General features: G+C 38.2%; 2 protein-coding genes and 1 non-coding gene across 3 annotated transcripts; all 3 read right to left on the bottom strand.

Moving 5' to 3' along the window:
* Positions 1-3,628: 3,628 nt before the first annotated feature.
* trnah-gug (transfer RNA histidin (anticodon GUG)) lies at positions 3,629-3,700 on the bottom strand. Its single transcript has one exon. It is a non-coding gene; the product is annotated as a tRNA-His (tRNA).
* Positions 3,701-5,493: 1,793 nt separating this feature from the next.
* Positions 5,494-9,861, bottom strand: si:ch211-284e20.8 (uncharacterized protein LOC563738 homolog). The gene is made up of 7 exons (XM_062424578.1): positions 9,457-9,861; positions 9,047-9,160; positions 8,843-8,921; positions 8,215-8,381; positions 7,200-7,313; positions 6,337-6,471; positions 5,494-5,915 (listed from the first exon to the last, which is right to left on the bottom strand). The coding sequence occupies exons 1-7, from the start codon at positions 9,655-9,657 to the stop codon at positions 5,658-5,660; spliced, it is 1,068 nt and encodes a 355-aa protein (XP_062280562.1). The 5' UTR covers positions 9,658-9,861; the 3' UTR covers positions 5,494-5,657.
* Positions 9,862-14,021: 4,160 nt separating this feature from the next.
* Positions 14,022-18,991, bottom strand: fetub (fetuin B). The gene is made up of 7 exons (XM_062423792.1): positions 18,709-18,991; positions 17,776-17,889; positions 17,267-17,354; positions 16,962-17,128; positions 16,380-16,493; positions 15,938-16,024; positions 14,022-15,250 (listed from the first exon to the last, which is right to left on the bottom strand). The coding sequence occupies exons 1-7, from the start codon at positions 18,922-18,924 to the stop codon at positions 14,498-14,500; spliced, it is 1,539 nt and encodes a 512-aa protein (XP_062279776.1). The 5' UTR covers positions 18,925-18,991; the 3' UTR covers positions 14,022-14,497.
* Between the last annotated feature and the right edge of the window lie 582 nt (positions 18,992-19,573).

Genomic DNA, 19,573 nt, shown 5'->3' with positions numbered 1-19,573 from the left:
TAGGTCAAATAATCATACAAAAAGGGCCGAGGGTACAGCTGACTCATGTGACCTGGACTGTAGCACAGTTTAAAAGATTAGATGTATGATCAATCAGAAAATTAGCTTAATCACTCAAAACAATGCCAAAGATATGGATCAACCTGCTGAACAGTTTAAAAGTTACAACATGGAAGAATTCACATTAAAAGTCAGACATTACCATCTTACCATCTAACAGAGCAGTCTACAGTCATTTCAAGAAAAGAAACAGCCGTCATGAGCTAACGGAAAAAATAAAGTCTATATTTGAATACATGATAAAGTGATATATGTATTTTACTATTGCTTCTTTCCAAGTATTCTTAGTTTAAACATAGATTTTTGTTGAAAATGTGACAATATCTGAGAAAACCAGTGCAGTCTCTGTGTTGTTTTCAACCAGTTTAAACCAGTGGTTCCTTACCACTTTGGCATGGGATGCCTTAAAATAAAATAGTCTACTTATGACCTCCTATCACAGATGTACAGTCTAACCAAAGAGCATTTTATCATTGTTTCTTTTTAAGATTTGAAGAAAACTTTCAAAACTATTGTGTGTATGTGTGACAAAGACCCCTTCTTAGGTCCTGGTGTCCTAGTCTATGAGTTGAGAACAACTGAAAATGACATACTGATGATCTTAAAGATATATCAGAAAGTGAACACAATATATAAAGCCCATTTTGTGTTGGATATTATTTGCTTTTTAACTTACTGTGCTTCAGAAGGAGGCAAGTTTCCTTCTCTGAACCTGACAGCAACAGGACTTAGACAACAGCAAAAAAAACAAACATAAGCTGTCACACATTAAGAAACTTGTCTTTTTTATAATTTCCAATGTATTTATTCACATGTGCAACAGTGAAAAACAACACATTTCACCACAAGTTTCATCAGACTCACCTCAGATAATGAGTAAATTCATCACTTTCTTTTGCACATTGATTGATTTTGATGCAACACAGGTGTGAATCAGCCTTCATACATAAAACTTTTAAGTTTTTCCATTTTCTTACATCAGAAGTCATGTGATATATATTTCTGGCATATTTTCGCCAGACAGATGCATTATCACAAATGTAACAGGTAGACTAATGCTCTTCATGGCATAAACAAAACAAACATTGCTATTTCATTACACTCCACTGCATAGAGAGAGCTTCAAGTTGTGGAGTCGGTAAAGTGAAACAAAGTAAGGGTGACACCTGGTGGACACATCATGAAGTGCAGAACACTGTCAGCTCCTCTAACATTAATTATGTGAATTGGGCACAACACTGTAAGTTATTCAGGTAAAGTATGTTTCATATTAGTTTCATATTTTGTATGAATTAAAAATATCCAATATCTCAGATAAGTGAGTGAAGAGGCAGTTTCCTTGCCTGCAATGTAATAATGAGGGAACATTCTATAATAATGCTCACATCTTGATGTTATTTGAATTGATTACAACACAAAGAGCTCAAATTTAACAATATTGAGAAATTCACAACCACATATATTGTTCTTTTTCTTGGCCTGTATGTTCAGGCTCCTTTTTTTCCCCACAAAGTGAAAGTTACAGCTTTTATAATAACATTTACAATAATAATTTCAATTGTGTGCAATATTCATATAATATACATATATTTTTATTTCACTTTACTGTGCAATAAGAATATCTGGTTTATTACCACCCAATACCAATATTACTGTTGTAAATCTAAATAATGTAAATAATGTCACAACTATTTTACTACATATTTCTTACTATTATTGTTCTTATAGGCTTTTTTTGTACTTAGTATTTATTGTTCTTTATTCTTTTTCTTATTGCTGCTCTTATATTCTATTACTGTCCACTTGCTGCTGTGACAATGCAAATTTCTCCATTGTGGGACTAATAAAGGAATATCTTATCTTAATTGATTCCAGTAAACATAATTTAAAGTTGATGATGAATAGTGATACACAAAGTCTTATTTTTTAAGTACTTGCCATATCATGAATTCAGTCTAACATGTAAAAGAAAAATAAGTATACAGAAGTATAAAGTTAGCTGCTATATTTACTTTCACTTGGATCCTTCTGTGATGTGAAAAAGTTAAAAAAAAAAAGTAAAATAAAGTCACTTTGTTGCTTGGCAACCAGAAGACTCTTTTATAAACAACACAATGAATTTGTATTCAGCCAGCGTCCCATTCTGACATCTAGTAGGTTTGTTCTTCTCCTCGACTGTTTCATATTCTCTCACAGTCTACCTTCGGTCTTAACAGGCATATGAAACTGTCGCCACAAATCACAGCGGTGCTCCTCTGTTGCGGGTGTCTCGACTCAATCCGGTGCCCAACACGCTGCAGTAAACCTATCAAGGGCAAAAGGTGTGATGAATTCTCAGTCTGCTATAATGGTCACGAATAAAAGTCTTTACAGGTTTCGATCAGATGAGACACACAAATAAAAACGGATCCACACATAATAATTCCAGCTCAATATTTTGTAGAGTCTGAATATCTGAAATGTTTTGCTGTTATTGTCTGACTAAAACATGAAGGTGTCAACCATGCAATAATACTTCCCCCCCCCCTTTTTTTTAACCATAATCTAGACTCTAACTTTTGAATCTTTTATGTTATAATAACAATAATTTTCAAAACCGATAACTGATCTATTTCTATCTTTCATGTGTGTTTTTGTTGCTTTTAATCACCACATTCAGACCATTCTTTAGTGATGGAAGTCTTGAAAGTAGAGTATACAAATCATTGACGAAAAAGCATTTTCAGAAGTTACACAAATGTTACAATACTACTTTGCAGACTTGTTTCTTTCATGTGTATTAATATGAATGTGTTGCAAAACTTGCAAACATCTATAGGCCAATATACGATATATTGTTAGGTAGTCTGCCTCGGATTTTATGTGCTAATTGTATTATTATTATTATTATTATTAATAGTAGTAGTAGTCGTCGTAGTAGTAGTAGTAATATTAAGCACACCTGTGTAATCTGATCCAATCCAATACAACATAACAGCTCTGCTATAAATTCTACATTTATGAAGCTTAGACAGTTTCAGATTTAGTTAACATTGTCATGAAGGTGATAATTCTTTATTATTGAGGTTGCAGGTGCGTTATGTTGAATGGTGTTCCTAATATTTTGCCCACTCCAGTAACATACATGAGAGGGAAAAAATATTAGGAACACCAGTCAATATAATACACCCTAATGCACCACCGCTACTTAGTAGGACCTCAATAATAAACAACAGCTTTTTGACAATGTCAGCAAAAACTCAAAATGCATAAACTTGAAAAAAGTAGAATTTATATCAGAGTTGTTGTATTGGATTGAATTAGATTGCACAGGTGTAGCTAATAAAGAGGCTGGTGACTGTAGATGCACTATATGTGGTGCAATATAATATACACACTGTTTCCCTATTGGAGCAAAAGTAAGAAAAAAGTTGCCTTGTTCACTTGGATGATGCTACTGTAGGATATTTAATCAGTTTGTGACAACCTGCTCTAATGCTCTGTTGTGATTATCAGGTAGCAACTCCTTCTTCAAAGCCTTAAATGAACTGTAAACACTGTGCGCGAGCAACGGTGAGCCTCAAAAAGCTGCCGTGACCCGGATTCGAACCGGGGTTGCTGCGGCCACAACGCAGAGTACTAACCACTATACGATCACGGCGAGCTGTCCTTGGGACTGGTGGGTGACTATGGTGACTTCATGTAGAAGCTACCTCTGTGAAAGATTGAAACTGAAAGAGGATGAATTCGTCACTGCGTCATATGATGGTCTATTCATCTAATAACATGTTAACTATACAAAAACAGCCCATTTAAATGATGATAGAGCTGATTAATCGCCCGCTGTGAGGCATTATTAAACCATATGGAAAGACTAAAAGTAAACTTAATCGGCTTAATTACATCTTAGCTGAGCTTCTGTCTGTTTTTTTTTTGTTTTTTTTGGGAGGATTTTTTTCCAACGTAAGCAAGACTGAAAATGTGATTTCAGAGCGGAGAAGGTTCTTTTAATTGCTCATTCTTTAATTGATGATACAATTGTAATATAAGAGTCAGACTCATTCATTAGTGTAGCTGTAATGTTCGACTAAAGTTAGACCAGCTTTTATAGTTATTTTTGTTCTATCAGCATTATCTAAGGTGCACTAGGTGGTTCATAAGGAGATACAAATTAATTTAGAGTTATTGAGAAAATTATAATTAATATAATATGATTAAAGCTAGTTTCAAAGCAAAGCTAGTACCAGAATATCACTATGTGTGTGTGTGTGTGTGTGTGTGTGTCATTTGATCTGTATTAGCAACCTCAGCTGTGTGCTGGCACTAAAATAGAAACCAGTTTAGGTTACAGGATGAATATTACCAACACTTAGGGAAGATAGTCTTGCTGATATGTTTAATCAGTCAAATCATCAAAATGATTCTGCATAAGAGTGGATATGGACTGTCCATCCTCTGTAGGGCGGAGCCATAACATTGTGACTAAGAGTGAAACTGGTCCTGTCTTCATTTCAAATGAATGACACTGAAGCAAAATTATTGGACATTTTGCCATTTATATTGTGAGGGACCTGCAAAACCTGCTGCTGACAAATAAAGCTGAATGAAAGTGCTGCAGGTTTAAACTTAAATATGCAAAACTAAATCTGAAACAAATTTAGCAATATAAGCAATAATGTTTTGGCTGTGAAATTAAATCAAATGTAGAAAAAAACCTAGATAAACATTTTCTGTGAACTCTTCACCAGTGGATCTCAAATTGGGTCCTTGAGGAGGTTCCAGGGGTCCCCAGCAGAAAGGTGAATCACTTATTTTCACTGTAATTTCATCCATAAATAACTCAGTGATATTTTGGTCATGTGTTTCCTTTCTGGATTAAAATCAAAATCTCATCAGATGAGGGTCTGCAGTTTATTTTGTGTCAGTTTAGGGGTTCTTGATATGAACAGTTTGAGACCCACTGCTCAACACATATTACTTCTGTCATAATTTGATAGCTTAAAGTATCCGTCTGAGTTTGGAGAATATTAAAAAATCATGCAAAAACTTGTGTGTCCAGCTTCATTTTAACAATACTTTAAGGTGACTGATAATGCAAAGGCTGACATAAATGGTCTTTAAACAAAAATGGACGATATGAAAATGATCAGCTTTAAATAAGGGATGTGATCTAAAATAAAACAGTAATGAAACACTGAAGCATATTTGTTCATTAACTTCCCTTGAAACATAAACCAATATTGTTTCTATTGATGTAATTCTTAAAACATGTAGGGCTAATTAGCTTTTATTGCACTCTTAACTTGTAGTTTAATGTGGAAAGGATTAGTCTTTTTTTAATGCCATGTCTGAACCTACTTCTACTAATAAAAGATTCAATCTATAAATTAACTCCCTCTTAATCCATTCTAAGGAAGGAAATAATACAACATCAAGATCATTAGTGTAAAAGTTTTCAAACAATAACTTTAATCTGATTATTTACAAGGATTATTAAGGTTATCACACATTTTACTTCAAGATCACAATTTCTTGTCTTTCATAACTTGTTCAAACATGCAGGAAAGATGTTTTGGAGCACCTAATGAATTAAAGATAAATGGTCTTGGTCCATCCAATCAGAGCCGGAGTCTGTCTACACCCAGATTGTGTCTGCGAGGTCCGGGGCAGGAGCCGGCTGCTGGGGCAGATCTACGAGGAGCGGCCCGAAGCACCACAGTCCCTAAGGAGACGCTGGGCTTGGATCCAGCGTGGTCTGAGGTGGGTGTGGTTGAGTGCGTGTGCTCATGTGGGTGTAGGTGTGTGTGGTTGAAGTGTTGATGCTCAGTGTGCTTGCTGCCTGCCTTTGCATGGGCCTGCTCCTCTGCAGCAGCAGCCTGCAGAGAAGGAGTAAAGAGAAGGAAACTGTGTGATTAACTATTCCAGCTTCTGTTAATCTTCAGAAGCTTTAAAGGAATACATTGATGAGATCAGAGAGACTGAACCATTAAACCAAAACAATCAGCGCTGAGAGACAAAGAAGCTCTGTAAAGATGTGGAATTGGATGGTATTTCTCTCTGTGTTCATCACTAAAAGCACCATTTTCACATCATGCATCTCATTTGACACAGTGTTAAAATAATATACATTCATTACTGGAGCTTTGAAGAAATGCTCTAAAAGGCTCAGTTTCTCAGAGATATATTTAATAGAATAATAGATAGAGTAGAAGAACTCATTTTATGTTTTTACCCATTTAAATGTCAGATTATATTAACTGGTGCAATGTGGAGCAGCACTGCAGCTGAAGCGGTTACCTGAGGCTCGTAGATCTCACACTTCACCTCCACAGGATTATGATACTGAAATGAACTGTCCTTCTTTCCGACAGGGAGTCTTATTTCAAACTGGTCTTCGTGAGCCATGTGTGAGCCCACACAGAAGCCTCGATGCTGAGAGATGAGAAATCAAGAATGGTTGAATCTGCATTGAACACTTGGAGGCATGTTGTTGTTTTGAGTGAGAGACAGAAAAAAATCAAAATCTGGCTGTATTGCAACATCTGGACAGAGTTCAGAAAGGGCGCACAAGCAGGGACCACCACAACTGAAAACATAACTCTTAACATCCTTTAAGATAAGATAAGACATTCCTTTATTAGTACTGGTAGCATTGCTGATTGTACAGTCTGACAGCTGCAGCGAGGAAGGACCTGCGATATCGCTCCTTCTCACACTTTGGGTGAAGGAGTCTGTTGCTGAAGGAGCTCTCCAGTGTGGTCAAAGTGTCCCATATGGGGTGGGAGTCATCGTTCATTAGAGATGACAGCTTGGCCATCATTCTCCTCTCTCCCACCACTTCCACCAGGTCGAGGGGGCATCCCAGAACAGAGCTGGCTTTCTTTATCAGCCGAGATGCTGCTGCCTCTCTTCAATTGACAATACGTCAAATTTTATATGATTTTGTTGTGTTTCAAATTCATGAAACATTAGACAATCCCATCGTAAATTGGTGTTGCCTACAAACTAATTACTGTGTTCCCCACTTGCTCGGTCTTAGACTGTAAAATACCCTACTTGAAGAGCTTGTAGTTACTGTAAGTCTTATTGTATGTATCATGCAGTAAATCATGCATTAAAACCCTCTCATACATTTACAGATTTAAGTGTGTTATACTTACAGCAAACTGACAGTCCATAGGTGGGCAGCTGCTCAGTTCACTGGCTTCTGTTTTCTTTGAACAGACAGTCTCCACGATGGTGAACTCCACAATGTAGGATGGACCCACAACCCACTGACAAAGCACAAAGAGACACACACATGCATATACCGAAATACAGGCACACAAATGTTATAACGACACAACACAGCTACATACAATCTGCTAAAGTTAAGAATTTAAAAATAATTTGGTTAAGGGTGGTACTGGGGATACTAACCAATAAAAGACAAAGTCATCCAGCAAAGTACATATGACTTAATCAGTTCAATGTGGGAGTATCATCATTTTGAGAACGTGGCAACACATTCCAGGATTATCTCATTGTAAACCTGTTTCGAGGATCAAATAAAGTAAAAGGTGTGTTGCTTGCTTCTCGGCAGAGGTTGAGAAATGTAGTCAGATTGGACAGATTTTCAGTGAGTCACTATGGGGGAAAAAAAGATTAAACCTGTTTGCCCACATGTCCAGTATCTTCCAGACACATATTTTAAAGAAATATACTTTCTTTCTTTTTTTTTTGCACAAATGCAGTTAGCCGCTTATATCTACTGGACACACTGATTGCAAATGAAAAATGCAAAACGGGGCTACTCAGAGTAGAAGAGGCTGCATAAAGACCCAGCAGAGGATTAAAACGTTTTGAACTCTAGATCATGCAAAGATATTCGAGTTGAGCCCCAGAATAAAAATGCATGTTATGTCCTCTTGACTATTCTACTCAGTCTTGAGATGTGGACTTAAAAAGAAAAGGACACTGCTACAGGCTGCAACTGGATGCTTTCAAATGTGGATGATTTGGTTTTAACTTTGGAAAACAACGCCTCTTTCTTGAGGGAATGAAAAGCAAATGTTTAAAAAAATGATTTTCAAGAAGGTTTCAAGAAGCAAAATCTTTTCTCAGTCACCACTGCTCAGTTGTTTACCCACATACTCGTTTAATTGCTTTACTCACTCTATTCATCTATGTATCTACCTGTGAACTGGCTTTAGTAATGTTCTCCAGAGAGAAGTAGTTGACCAGGCGGCTCTCCTCATTGAACCTCTGCAGGGAGAGGTTTGCTGTCTCCTTGATGACGGGCTCATTCAGGTTATCAGCTGTGGGACAGTCCGGGCACACACCCACCACTGCAGTGGCAGGAACTAAACCCAAGGATCAGAGGGGTCAAAGGTGAATAGATCATAATCCAGCTAAAAAATAAAAACTCTCTTCTTGTACTGTGACACATAGTGCAATATGGACAATCAGATCCCCTCCAGCACCCCAATCGTCTCTGTGATCATTTACTTTACCCAGATGTGTTTCCTTCACTAGGCCAAATTGAATGAAATAAAACATAATAGCCTATTTTGTCAGTAAGATTTTCTGTAAAATCACTCAGGAATGATATATTATATATATTATTTGCTTCAGGGAGGCATTTAAGGACAGAGCACACACTATTCTTTTTTTAAATTTCACACCTCACTAACATTTACAGAATCAAAAGGCTACCCAAATAGACTTGCAACACTTCATATCACAGGGACCTTTTATATGTTTTTTTGTGTTATCATATAAATGGAAAGTGCACAAATGATGTTTAAATGAGCCATTGTTCTACCTTCACGGACTGCACAGGAGTAGCTCTGAAGTTTGATTTCAGTGCCAACGTGGACAGATACCTCACACTCGCCATACACCTAACAGAAACAAACACACAGACATACTGTAGGTGTAGACACATACACATATAACCATACTGTTAACCAACTCATAAATACTCTTGAAGCTGAAAAGTGAAGATAAATCAACATGTAGTACTTACTGGAACATCACTGATATCTCTGACTTCACACTGTTTCCATGGTTTCCTGCTGGTAATGTGGCATTTGGTCTCCATGACATCAATGGTCAGTTTGTAGAGCATCCCACCTTTCTCCTGCACACACACACACACACACACACACACACACACACACACACGCATGCATGCACACACACACACACACACACACACACACACACACACACACACACACACACACACACACACACACACACACACACACACACACACACACACACACACACACACGCACAAATGCACACTTCTTTTTTCTTTTCTATTTTTCTATTCTTTTGCATCCACTCTTTCCTCACCTTTAAAAATGGCAAGAATTTGTGTTTTGTGCATGTGCGTGCGTGTGGTGTGTGTGTGGGAGTGTTTGCCCTCACCTGTTCAGGAGTGTGTGAGAGGTCATAAAGTCTATTGAGGCTCAGGATGTATCCATGTGTCCCGTCCTGGTTGATCTGCTCCAGAGCCTCTTCTGCCACCCTCACCGCCTCAGGGCTTGTGCAGCCTGGAGGTTCTGGTCTGGCTCTGCCCCCCTGCTGCAGCACAGCCAGACACAGGACCAGAAGATACACGCTCATCATCAAACACAAACAACACACACACACACACACACACAGACAAACAAACACAGAGGTCACAATAAAAACAAAAACAAATGACTAACACCTATTTTGACAGACGCCCCTTTCTGTAAATTTGTCTGCTGCAAGACATGTAATCCTAGTTTTTCAAGACAGATTCATGTGAGGCTGATGCTGAACTTTCCCCTCTCTCCAAAAGATGAGCAAACAGATGCTATCTGCTGCTCTGCAGGCCAATGGCTGGCTCAGACTGATTGCAGGGTCATAGTGCACTGGGGTGCAGGGGATATTAACCAATCAAAGGAAAGCTCATTCAGCAAAGTACATTTATTGAACGTGAGAATATAATCATTTTGATTTTCCAGAGCCCTGTTTGAATGAATATTTCATTGCAAACCTTTGTTTTGACAATAAAATACCTGAAAAGTTGATAGCTTGTTTCTCAGCAGATGATGAGAGTTGTAGTCAGAGTGACAATGGGGAAAAAAGATCAGAACATAGAAAAATCACTAGCTGCTCCACTTATCTGCTGTTTGTCTATATGTTCAATATCTTCCAGACACACATTTTAAAACAATACCTATAACCTGCTTTGTTTGTACTAATGGACTTAACTGCCTGCCTTTATTGGTAAGACTGATTACGAATGACAAATGCAGAAAGTTAACCTAATTATCCCTTAAATAGGCAAGTGAAATATATGACATATATTTTTCAGTTTATACTCTGTATCTCCTGAGATACATTGCCCATTTAGGATTTTGCTCTTTTGCAAACTTTTAATACATTTGATAAATAAGTAGTTTTTTCAACATTACAACTTTTTTTTTTTAAAGTGAAAAACAAACTCATGTGTGTGTGTGTATGTGTGTGTGTGTGTGTGTGTGTGTGTGTGTGTGTGTGTGTGTGTGTGTGTGTGTGGTCTGTCACAGTTTACTTTTGAGGACACATTTCCAACTTGGGACCAGTTAATTGGTGATTTACTCTTTCTGAAACTGTTGACAGAAAATAAAAAAAGAGTAATACATATTTAACACCTTTATACTTTTGATTATTTGTATAGTATAGGCCTAGAAACATCAGTATATCTGTGAATAATTTAACCCTGTTTTAAACAACTGTCTGCATCGTTGTGAACAAGAAATTTTTTCGAAAACAAGATCCCTCCAAAATATGATAAATATGAAAAGACAGTCTACTACACGGCCAGTGTCTTGGCATATGCTGCCATTTTGGATTTTGATAAAATTGATGAGTAGATTTTGGAATGCCGACATAAAGTCACATGACCTGCGTACTTGATCCATCCCCACGTCAGTGTTTCGCATGAGATAACTCATTTTTATTCCTCTCCTCCCAAAGCCTGCTGAATTACTTTATCCCCCAGGACACAGAAACCATTTAAGGCTGACAAATGCAAACAGATAACTATGATATAGAGACAAATAAAAGCTGTGTATTCAGCTACATTAAGGCAACAAATCAATTTGGATGGATGGGATGTTTTTGTTGCTATTTTGATATTTACATACTTTTTCAAACTGTTGACATAAGTCACAATTGCAGGGAGATGGAATATCAGTAATATCAGTCACACAGTAAGTAATGTTGCTAATATTAGCTAACATTAGCCACCATTAAGCTATTTGTCCTTACAGACCAGCAGCCATCCTTTACTGTTAAGGATGGTTCCTCCAAATGCTGGTCTGTAGCACCAAACACTCTTTTAGTGTGTTAACTTGACAGCTTGTTCTTAATCACATTTTCATCTAAAAGGTATTATTTTTGTGCTTTGCCTTTAAAAGGGTAAAACAAACTCTAATCAATGTTTGTTTTATGCTATTGTCCATTTATAATGCAGTTAACCACCAAACTGCATCATCAAAATGATCTTACCTCTATACAAGTAACACTGTTGAAGGCTTCATTTTCAGTTTTCCCTTGGCTCATATTTCACCCTTAACTGGAAATTACAACATTTTTCTTCATTGGGAATTATTTTGTAGTCAGACACGAGTGGATGAGTGTAGTTTAAACAGTTCTAGTACCGCTGTTGTTGTATCTGGTATTTGAAAATTTAGACTTGAACGCTGCTTTCATTTGATTAAAACAACTGCCCGCTGCTTACATGTCAGTCATGCAAATAATTATTGTTGCAAATTCTCCAAAACCTCGTGGGTTGGAAATGGTCCCAGTTCATTTCCTGTTGCCCATACTCATACAATGTTGGTTACTTTTAATCATGAAGGTTACCCAAACAGTTTGGTCGACTCTCATCCAACTACTGGAGGGTACAAAGTCAAGCAAGCAAATGCTAAAATGACATGTACTATTTGGATTGCAATGACTCTGCATTACTCACCCAACACACATCTATTTATGTACGCCATGCCCATTTTCTTTATTTTTTGTGTAGTGCTTTTTGCAATCCTATTTCATAATTCACTGACCCCATTAGTCCACACTATTTTCTGTAATACTTACTAAACCCTTCTAAGCTTGGCCTTATTGACATTATTCTCAAACCTATTGTGCAATTGAAGTTGACACAGACACGTGACAAACCAATCAATTTAAATTGATATACTCAGTGGTCATGACTCTGATTATCTTATATTTTTTGTCTCTCAGCTGTACTTTACACTGTTGCAAGGAAACCAACCAACCACATTTCTTGAATCAATTGAAAATGTTTGAAAGTGTTTTTTCAGGGTTGTAAGACAAAAATAATTGCCTTTTTCTTGGTCAATAGAAAAAAAGCACAGGACGGGTGTTTGTAACATAATTTATGAATTAGTGCAATAAACTTTCCTGTTTGCCAGGCTTGATTGTTTGATTGAGTAAAATATTTTTTTGTGGGGTGGACCATTACGAGTGTGCCACATCGGATTCACCAAACACTCGTAAAGGAACTGTGTAAACATGATGAATCCCACCTGTTCTAAATGAACATGCGTTCAAGAGAATGGTACATTTGCATAATTGACAACCTCAAGCGAGTTGTAGACGAGCACGATTCATAAAAATGGCACCTAAAACCAAAAAGAAGAACTGCACGAGCGCCAAGACTAACGCCCTGTTGTCAGAAATAGAAGAACGGAAGAACATTTTTAGTAGCGCTAGTAGTGGACTACGAGGTCTGGAGAAGAATAAAGAATGGGAAAAAGTTACCCTTGCAGTAATCTCTGTCTCAAACCCCAAAAAACGTCTCTCAAATAATTATTGTTGCCTCTCAGTAGCAAATTCCACAAAAGCTCGTGGGTTGGGGTAGATGGTCCCAGTTCATTTCCCGTTGCCCACACTCATTCAGTGTGGGTTTCTTTTAATCATGAAGGTTACCCAAGTATTACCAAACAGTTCAGTTGGCTCTCTACACTATTTCATGTAATGCTTGATAAAACCTTGTAGACTTAGCCTTATTCATTCATTCATTTTCCAAACTGCTTATCCTCTCTAGAGGTTCACAGGGGGGCTGGAGCCAATCCCAGTTATCATTGGGCTACATGTCATTGGGTACATCCTGGACAGGTCGCCGGTCCATGGCAGCTTATTGACATTATTCTCAAACATATTGTGCAACTGGAAAAAAAAAAGAAGAAAAGTTGACCAAGATACATGTCAAACCAAACAATTTAAATGGCTACACTCAGTGGTCGGGACTCTGATTCTCTTGAATTATTTGGCCAGTTCATCCTCGAGTTAATATTTTCCAGAAAGCCTAATGTCTCGCTTAGTGTACCTTAATGCAGATTTGGTTCCATTTTGGATCAAGAAAACTTGTCTATCATCCAGTTACAAATATAAGTGAATTTTATTTTTTGTACTTTTTTTTGTTTTACACCGGCTGTATCCTATTGTTTCTTAACTGTACTGTAATTTTGTATTTCCAAACAATTTACGGTATTCATGACTTGTCTGGAGCGTTTATCACAACACAAAGAAAGAATGCAGCTTAGTGTGTAACCACAGAGCAGACTTAGGTACAAAACATATATACTGTATCTATATGTGTGTGTATATGTGTGAAGAATATAACTGTTATCACCTGGTTTACATGCAGAAGAAGGTATTTTGATATGTGCTATTTTGGTATACTGCACACTGTCGCCATATTATTGGTATAGCCACTCGTCTGAGGATTGTGTTTTACTTTAGACAATCCATCTGCTTCATGTCATGTAACCAAGTGTCATTTTTCAAGGCGTGTAAAGTTTATTTCACAACCGATAGTAGTGATGGGAAACACTGGGAGAAACATAGATGGAATCATTGCTGGGACATGGCCAAGACTGGTGATGCTCTAAAGTGCCCCTAAACAAATTTCTTTAATCAAGTATTGGTCAATAAAAGAAAAAAAGCATAGATTGTGTGTTTGTGGTATCTTTTATTGTTTAGTGCAACCAAGCACAGATGACACATGAACAGAAAATTTAAAAAACAACCTTTCATGTTTACCAGGCTTGATTGTGTGATTGAGTAAAATAATATTAAGATGTTTACTGTTCAGGAAGGTTCCTCCAAGTGAATATGACAATATTATATCTCCAGGGTTCTTGCTGATGTTCATGTAAGAGTGATTTTTTTTGCACTCTGCTTTTATTAGATAACAAAAGTGAAGAGAGACAGGAAAGGTGAAATGTTCTATGTTTTCAACAAACTGCTATTTGTTGAAAGGAAAGTGGTCGAGGTGCATTGTTTTGTCTGCTAATGTGTTTGGAGCAAATGTGTTAAATGTTAAATGGAGATTTCCAGTCTTCACTACACTTTAGTCTGCATATTTGTTTCCTTTTTTTTTTTTTTTTTTTTTAGATCAGTTCAGTTCCATGTTCTATGAGCCATTTTACGCAGCTACTTTGAACGTGGGGTCCTCAGCGAAGAGTTTCTCCAGCAGGGGACTTTCCTCTCCCGCGGTCGGGGCGGCGCACTCAGCTGAGAGTGTGGTGGGGAAGGGCAGAATGGTGGGTTCTGTCTCTCCAGGGATCTGGGGGTCGGGTTTGAGGGGCAGGGTGACTCCAACCTCAGGGCCACCTGCAGGCACGTCAGGGAAGGAAGGCATGGTCACAGGCTGGCCCAGGGCAGGCAGTACCCTCACCATGCCCTCTGGGTGGTCGTGGGCTGTGGCTTCATGCTCGTGGTCATGGTGATGGTGGTGGTGCTCATGTTCGTGCAAGTGAACGTGCTTGTGGTCGTGGTCCAGAGCAAGCTCGTGGTCGTGATCATGGGTGTGTGTGCCATCTGCGTGCTTGTAGTCATGGTGATGGTTGGGTGTGTCGGCGCTGTGGTCATGTGCCTTGGCATGGTGAGCGTGCGCGTGGTCATGGCCGTGGCCGTGATCGTGGGAGTGGTCGTGAGCGTGCTTGTGGGAGCTGCCCACTCCATGGTCGTGTGAGTGGTGGTGGTCGCTGGTGTCAGCGTGTGTGTGGGTTTGATCATGTTGAGCGTGGCTCTTGGTGTGGTCGTGGACATGGTCGTGTGTGTGTGTGTCATCGGCAGCGTGTGCTTGGTCGTGTTCAGCGCCATGTGCTGTTGAGTCGGTGTGGCTGTGGTCAGTCTCTCCACCCAGAAGGTGATGTTTCTTCTCTCTGTCAGCAGCCTGGAGAACACACATTGATAAAATCAGTGACTGCTGAACATCCATGGTACATTAAAATTATCATATATCATGAACTGCATAAGACAAATATGGAGCTGTTTTTAAAACTTTGGGTCCATGTTAATTCTTATAGGACATATCTGGTTTATTTAACTGGGCACTTATTGCTGTATTTTGGTTTAGTTCTAGTAATCGCTAAAGAGAAGTCCAGTGGGCCAGAAACATGAGCAGTCAGATTATGATACAAGTCTCAACAAACCCCCAGCTTCTTCAAACTGTTGACATAAGTTACTTGAACCATTTTAGCAATGCCACCATGTTCCAAGATATCAGCAATAAATTGTTGTCATAACTGATATAAATGATGTCCAAATCTAGAAAAAGTTCCAAGTTATAATAAATGAGAATTATCAGTCAAATTTGCAGAAGCAAAGAGGAAGTTAAAATTATTGATCATTATCGTTAAAAAAAACAAAAACAGTTTAAATACTGTTAAATTTAGTCTTCACATTGGAAACGGTGGCTTTGAAGAAATCAAAAATCTTTCAGTTGCTATCTCACTTTTCTTCTTCTTCCCAGTTTCAGGATGTTACCAGATCAAGACATTTGATTTAGAAGGACATTCAGAAATGTGAAATGAAATAAGTCAAGGTTTTAAGTGTTTTTTCGTGGCTCGCGGAGCTTTACCTCAGGCTCATAGATCTCACAGTCGACACTGATCACGTCCTCGCCCGTTGGAGTTCCGTATTTGGAGCCCTTACAGAAGCCTCTGTGCTGCAGAGGGGAAAAAGAAAATTGGATGAATGATTGTGGCCTGTTGCAGAGTTTAATAGTTAATCTGCATTTACAGTAATATTTTGCTATTATAAACTTGCACATTGATATCAACCTAAAACATACTGGATCAGAGCTGTGAGCTGAATAGTAAGTAATTGTATACTTTTTTCTTAAAAGCTTCTTTAGGAGTAAAAGCCAAACATAATAAATGTGATGGATCACATTATTGAGATATTTGAAGCATTCTTAACATTTAAAAACTTCCTGAAATTTAAAAAATAAACACTGGACCGGACATTGGATTGGATATAAAATGGTGAATAGAAACATTTTTCAGTTTGTCCGGACTTACAGCAAACTCGCAGGCCATGGGGGGGCAGTCATCAGGTTTTGCAGCATCTGCGACCTTGGCGCAGGTTGTCTCCTGGATGGTGTACTCTACATGGTAATACATACCGACAGCGTGCTGGATACACACAAAGAGAAACCAAACTGTTAACAAAGGACTAGGCACAACAATATGGTTTTTTTTCTCCAAAGCCTGGCTAATAATTGAGCTAGACAGCATAATAGAAAAACAAGGGGGGTGGGGGACTCAAATGATTGAAAGCATTGGGCAGATGTGAGTGAGGATTGAGAGGAAGGAGCAGTATATGCAAACATATTGGATGGACAACTGAGAAGTTGATTTCAGAAGTGAAAAAGTGTTTTTAAGAGTTTCTCTGGATGGTTTGATGTGTTTAATATGTGTAGAATCTATGACTGACATGAATCTATGCTGACTATTTTGGGAAAAATGTGGTGGAATTCGTTATATATACACATATACATATATACTGTATATGTATGTGTGTGTGTGTGTGTGAGTCAATATATAAGATATAAGAGAGATACAGTATGTCACTAGATATCTTTGAGTAGGTGTAGAACTTACCCCTGAAGTAGCACGGGTAACTTTAAGCACAGAAAAGTAATTGGGCAGACCGCCTTCCTTGTTGAACTTCTCCAGAGTGCTAGCCACAGTCTTCTGAACCGGCTCGTTGTCCAAGCTTGTAAGAGATGGACAGTCAGGACAAACCACTGTCACTCTTTCTGCAGGAACTGAACAGAGATTAAAGTGTTATTGAATGTGCACAAGTTTTGCGACTTTGTAAGTGAAATGTGTCATTATTTCAAACAAGTCACAATGATATGATAAGATGTGGAACCGTGGAATTTGAGAGACTAATTTCTTTTTACCTGGTCTGACAACACAGTTGTACTTGTAGAGGCGAACCACTCTGTGCACCCTGTTCATGTAGATAGCAGCTTTGCACTGTCCATATGTCTGCAAAGACAAATATCATGAATAAGCTAATTCAATATTTTACTATGCAAACAAAAACTGAGTTATATTTAGATTTTAACTGTGGTACTGCACAACAAATAGCTGCAATATGACACTTAAGGCCATACGTTTCTTATTCGGCTTCCCTAAAATCTACAGAATGCTTTATTTCCAGTAAAAATGTTAACTTTGGTAGGTATAAGAAAATCAGAAATATAAATCAGATAAGCTATCAACAATGAAATTACAATTCTAAGGAATTGACAACACTTAACAATGAAAGGTATTGGCATTTTTTTTTTTTTATAGAAAAAAGGTAACCACAATGTACCAGCAGTTGTGCAATCATGCAAGTGTGTGTGTGTGTGTGTGTGTGTGTGTGTGTGTGTGTATGTGTGTGTGTGTGTGTGCTGTTTCTTACTGGCATTTCATGTTCGCCACGAGCTTCACACTCCTTCCAGCTCTTCCTGCTGAGAACACTGCAGTTTGTCTCCACAACATCCATGGTTAGGTAGAAAACGAAGCCGGTCTCTCCCTGTAACACACAGCATGTACACATATTAAACAACTAATATTTTGAATAGTTCGTTGATAAAGGACAATAATTGTATAAGGAAATCGTGTTTGAGTCAAATTTACTGTAATTCTAATTGTAAATATCTTCCACTGTTTGACTGCAAAATGATCATAATTGTTTTAAATAGCAAGTACTTCTATAGATACAAAGCATCACATCAGATATTTTTCAGAAAGACTGTTTTCAACAAGTTATTGAACTACCCATCTGTAATTACAAAAAAAACACTTTTCTGTCAATTAGCAGCACTACTTCATGTTTGAACTTTGACCTACTTTTCTTATTGCTTTGCATTAATATGCAGTTTTACAGTACAATAAACAATTAGATTTGACATTTTGGGTTTGCTGACCTTTGATATTACTGAGTTCAAATAACTGAGTTGAGGTATGCCTGTGTAACTTTTACCAAAGCTGGCCACCGCTGGCAATAAAGGCTAAAAAGTAGTTTAACAGTAGCACAAATATGAAAATCATTAGTTCGTAACTCACGCAATAATGTCATACACAGACACCTCAATCATATTAAGTTCTTCTTGGTCAGTGTTATGAACTGACCAAGGCTGTGTTTAATTGCTCAACTTTTCAATTGTAAGAGAATGAATGTGATGTCTTTCGTCTCTAAAAAGTCACACAGATCTATAACAGTGGATTTATTGAATAAACTCAGTGTTGTAGTCATGTAAATGATAGCTCAACACTATGACAATAAATATCTTGCTCTATCCTGCTCTGGTGTGTGTTCAGCATCTTAACGGCGTTCACTGGTGAGACTTACGTGTTTTGTCATGTGGACGTTGGCCAGGCGACGCAGGCTGAAGATGTAGCCCTCCTGGCGCTCCCCGTTGATTTTGGTGAGAGCCTGACCTGCAGCACCCAACGCTACGGCATCAGTACACGACCCCTGCTCTATGCCATCCTGCTCCACCGGTGCACCGTGGATGTGCACACACCCCAACGCCAACAGCATCGACAACAGCACTAAGTGCTTCATGGTTAAAAGCCTTTGGATGACTCTCTGTCTGTCTCAAACACTGAAAACACTGAAACACACTCACAGACTGAAATCAGAAAGGAATAAGTTCACCTTTTATACCCTGCACACCCAACCACCCACACACAAAAATCACTGCCCCTTCCTTTCAAGTTAAGTAAATATAACCATTGACCCCCACCCCCTCCCAAAACCCACGGTCCTGTCTAGGAATTTGTCATCTGTTAATCTATCTCCTGACCCATCAGCTACTGTATAGGCTTGCACAATGGAGCTTATCAAGAGATAATAAGCCCTGCAGTCATACTTTTCTCTGAGATCAATAGTCACTGGGCTAGAAGTAACCAGATCCAGTCCTGGTGCTGAATTTAGATGAATCCAAGACAAAAGCTGAATCCCTTTTTCAGAGAACTAGTATTAAAAGGATATAATAATATAGTAATCATCATTTAAATGATAAAGAATAACACAAAATAATCAAACTCAGTATTCGAACAGACTGCTTATTCAGCATTCAGCTACCATGTGACAAAAGCAATATCAGGTCACCATTGTTACCAGTAAAGTGCTTTAACGCCTTCAGGGCAAATACGCCTTGATTATATCAAAGTGCATCATGAAGCAATGTTGTGCTGTAGTGATTTCAGAT

This window comes from Scomber scombrus, chromosome 8, assembly GCF_963691925.1.
Source record: "Scomber scombrus chromosome 8, fScoSco1.1, whole genome shotgun sequence".
Taxonomy (NCBI): Eukaryota; Metazoa; Chordata; class Actinopteri; order Scombriformes; family Scombridae; genus Scomber; species Scomber scombrus.
Note: the sequence above shows the minus strand (reverse complement) of the source record. Positions and strands in the feature narration are given on the sequence as shown.

Coding starts and splice junctions, on each gene's coding strand:
- si:ch211-284e20.8 (XM_062424578.1), bottom strand. CDS start 9,657: ATGATGAGCGTGTATCTTCTGGTCCTGTGTCTGGCTGTGCTGCAGCAG. Junction 9,161..9,456: donor TCTCACACACTCCTGAACAG/GTGAGGGCAAAC, acceptor GTGTGTGTGCAG/GAGAAAGGTGGGATGCTCTA. Junction 7,314..8,214: donor TTACTAAAGCCAGTTCACAG/GTAGATACATAG, acceptor GTGCTTTGTCAG/TGGGTTGTGGGTCCATCCTA.
- fetub (XM_062423792.1), bottom strand. CDS start 18,924: ATGAAGCACTTAGTGCTGTTGTCGATGCTGTTGGCGTTGGGGTGTGTG. Junction 17,890..18,708: donor ACGTCCACATGACAAAACAC/GTAAGTCTCACC, acceptor TGTGTGTTACAG/GGAGAGACCGGCTTCGTTTT. Junction 16,494..16,961: donor TTACCCGTGCTACTTCAGGG/GTAAGTTCTACA, acceptor GTGTGTATCCAG/CACGCTGTCGGTATGTATTA.